Source organism: Sinocyclocheilus anshuiensis, unplaced genomic scaffold (assembly GCF_001515605.1).
Source record: "Sinocyclocheilus anshuiensis isolate Anshui unplaced genomic scaffold, SAMN03320099.WGS_v1.1 scaffold1589, whole genome shotgun sequence".
Classification (NCBI taxonomy): domain Eukaryota; kingdom Metazoa; phylum Chordata; class Actinopteri; order Cypriniformes; family Cyprinidae; genus Sinocyclocheilus; species Sinocyclocheilus anshuiensis.
In genome coordinates this window covers 136,379-139,722 of record NW_015538004.1, presented here as the reverse complement: position 1 = coordinate 139,722, position 3,344 = coordinate 136,379, and the positions used below count along the sequence as shown (strand labels likewise).

The 3,344-nt window shown below is 36.8% G+C and overlaps 1 protein-coding gene across 1 annotated transcript in view; it reads left to right on the top strand.

The window, feature by feature from the left end:
• The window catches only part of LOC107677060 (ankyrin-2-like), a 192,268-nt gene that overhangs the window by 163,055 nt on the left and 25,869 nt on the right, over positions 1-3,344 (top strand). Inside the window, 2 exon segments of the mRNA XM_016471851.1 lie at positions 1,403-1,499; positions 1,743-1,971. Coding sequence (XP_016327337.1) covers positions 1,403-1,499; positions 1,743-1,971 — 326 coding nt within the window.

The window sequence follows — 3,344 nt, the reverse complement described above, 5'->3', positions numbered from 1 at the left end:
AGTAGAAATAGTACAATGTACTTTCAGTGTGCCACTGTCTTTTTGATTTTTCTTAAAAGTTTAAGATGAAAGTTAAACTTCTCAAATGTACATAATAGTTATTTTTAATCAAATTTTTAGTGCTTTATTATGTAATTGAGCTGATTTGCTATCACAGGCATTCTGTTGGTAACAGTCACAATATTTAAACACATTTTGAACAGATGACAATGAGATACAATGTGTTACTTTAAATTATTAATTTGCTCTGAACCTATCATTGTGATAGTTGTATTCATTATTGCCTTTGCTTTTTGGCCAGGCTCAACCAATGTGTGTTGATGTAGTGAGGAAGAATTTGGGTAATAAAGCCACATTCAGCCCTATAGTCACTCTGGAACCGCGGAGGAGGAAATTCCATAAACCCATAACCATGACTATCCCTGTCCCGAAGAGCTCCACTGACCCAATCCTTGGCTGCTTTGGAGGTGGAGATACTCCTACATTACGTTTGCTATGCAGCATCACAGGTGAGAAAGTACACAGGAATATACAGAAACAAAACAAAATGCTCTTCATTCTATAGGTTGCACAATATGCATTAAAAGCGTATTAAGCCTTAATCAATATGCAGAGACAACTACACAGGAAGTAAGCCATTCATAGGTTAAGTGTAACAATGTAGCACTACAACCAGTGGCATGGGTTAAGTCATTTAGGACATTGTGTAGAGCCTAGAATAATCTACTTGTACTGAGCATCATGACGCACTTCTGATTTGAAATTAAAAAGACTTACCAATTTCTGGTTATATAATTAAAAAAAAGTGACGTGACATGTGGCCAAGTATGGTTACCCATACTAGGAATTAGTGCTCTGCATTTAACCCATCCTAAGTGCACACACACAGCAGTGAACACACACACACCGTGAACACACACCCGGAGCAGTGGGCAGCCATTTATGCAGCGGCGCCCAGGGAGCAGTTGGGGATTTGGTGCCTTGCTCAAGGGCACCTCAGTCGTGGTATTGAAGGTGGAAGAGAGCGCTGTACATTCACTCCCCTCACCTACAATTCCTGCCGGACCTGAGACTCGAACTCGCAACCTATGGGCTACGAGTCCGACTCTCTAACCATTAGGCCATGACTTCCTATTATATGTCTAGAATGTGCAGTTGTTGTTGTAGTTCCTGAATCTTCACTTAAAATTACTGTTTGGAAGATGATTGTACCGTTTACAGAGGTGAAGACGACTTAAAAAAATTGCATGATATAAAAATAAATATAAGAAGACAAACTAGAGACCAACAAAACAAAGATCAAGAAAACCATTAAAAATCTTTTGAAAATACCAAAAATATTGTTGCTACATTTAAAAACATGTTTGAATTTTGAAACCAAAGATGATTTTTGCATTTTTAGGTGGGACCACTCCTGCTCAATGGGAGGATATCACTGGGACTACACCATTAACATTCACCAATGACTGTGTGTCTTTCACCACAAACGTGTCGGCCAGGTATTTTTTCTACAAGCATTGCCTGGTGGAGCACTACTCAATATATGTTAAAATTCATGTACACTATTTTGTCTTTTTGATTGGAAAAGACGCAACAAGTTTATTATTTTATTTTGAATGACAAATTTTCCTGTTCTAACTGCCAATCCTCATTGAAGCCCACATACAAACAATAAATGAATTAATGAATAAATAAATTAATTATAAAATAAGCACTAATATATCCCATATTTTCTTCATCAGATTCTGGCTTATAGACTGCAGGCAGGTGAAGGAGTCGGTGAACTTCGCCACTCAGGTGTATCATGAGATCATCTGTGTACCTTACATTGCCAAATTCGTCATCTTTGCCAAAACACATGACCCTATTGAGGCTCGATTACGCTGTTTCTGTATGACTGGTGATAAAATGGACAAAACTTTGGAGAAGCAAGAGCACTTCACAGAAGTGGCACGTAGCCGAGATGTGGAGGTGAGTCATAGGTATTGCTACACTGGATTCTTGTTAATATGCTTCAGTGCAGTCCAGTCAGATATTTCTCAGTATTGTCTAAAACCGTGGTTCCCAACCAGTTCTCCTTGAATGGTAATTGGTTTGGAGTTTATTTCAATGAAGTGATTTCAATTATACACACCTTTTAAATGCGTTATTATTGTAAAAAAATGTGACTGGTTTATGTGATCGACAAGCTGAGAGACCACATCAAAGGAAGGAGGAAGTTATTATCAGAAAGGAAGTAATTATCAGCTGGTTCCAATCATTTGGAGCATTCCAAGAAACTACATATGAAAAGTTTTTATATAAAGCCTTATTGGGCTGTTTGCAGTGATTTTTGCCACATATAAAAAGTTGTTCCTAATAAACAGAATACCATGAATACTTACATTAATTGATCTAACTAATTGGAATTGTTGTTCGGAATTGGAATTCTACATAGTTTTTCACAGCTGCTGTGTTAGCTGTAAAAAATAAGTGTAAAGTGTTGTAAAGTGTAGCAACTTGGCGCAACTTGACAGAATAGACTGCCCTTTTGTTACACTTACGGGTTTACAGCAGCTTCAGGCATGTCTCATATTTGTAAGGGAGCAAATTACAGGGAATTTAAGATAATAACAAATTTATTGTTTTACAGCTGATCAAATGAATCATCTCGCAATCAGTTGAACTGGCCATAATTATCATCTCTGAAATGATATTACTTTTGTTGACCACCAAGAATAATAGTTCAATGAAATCACCATTTATTAATAAGGTAACGGGATTAAAACAGGGGATGTAGGCACAGAGTCTTAACTTGTAAGACATTTCTCTTTAAATACAGAAAATACTTTATTAAAAAAATAATTGTATTTATTCTAATACTTGTAAACTGCATGCTAAACAATGCATGCTATTTCATAGACCTGAACCGAACAAACCATCCATTAGTAATTGAGTCAGAAACTAAGGCTTTGGGGCAAAACTTAACTTAGACTAGACTAGGTAGATGACTTAGACTGACATACTGCTGGACTAGACCCAACTAGACTAATGATTAATTTGTGTCATAAGTCTTGTGTTATCAACTATTCTGGTTGACCAACCTCCAGAGGGGTTCTGACCTGTTTAGTTTAGGGTGTAACTAGGTAACTTTGTTCTCCATACCCTCACATTAATCAACATGTTATCTTCTCAGTCACATGGTCCTAATTTTCCCGCTCTTGCAGTGTGTAATTTAGTAATGATTTCTATAATAAGAATATGATACATTTTTACCCAAAATTGATTGACATCAACATTTGGGAAATTATTTAACAATCACACACACACACACACACACACACACACACACACACACACACACA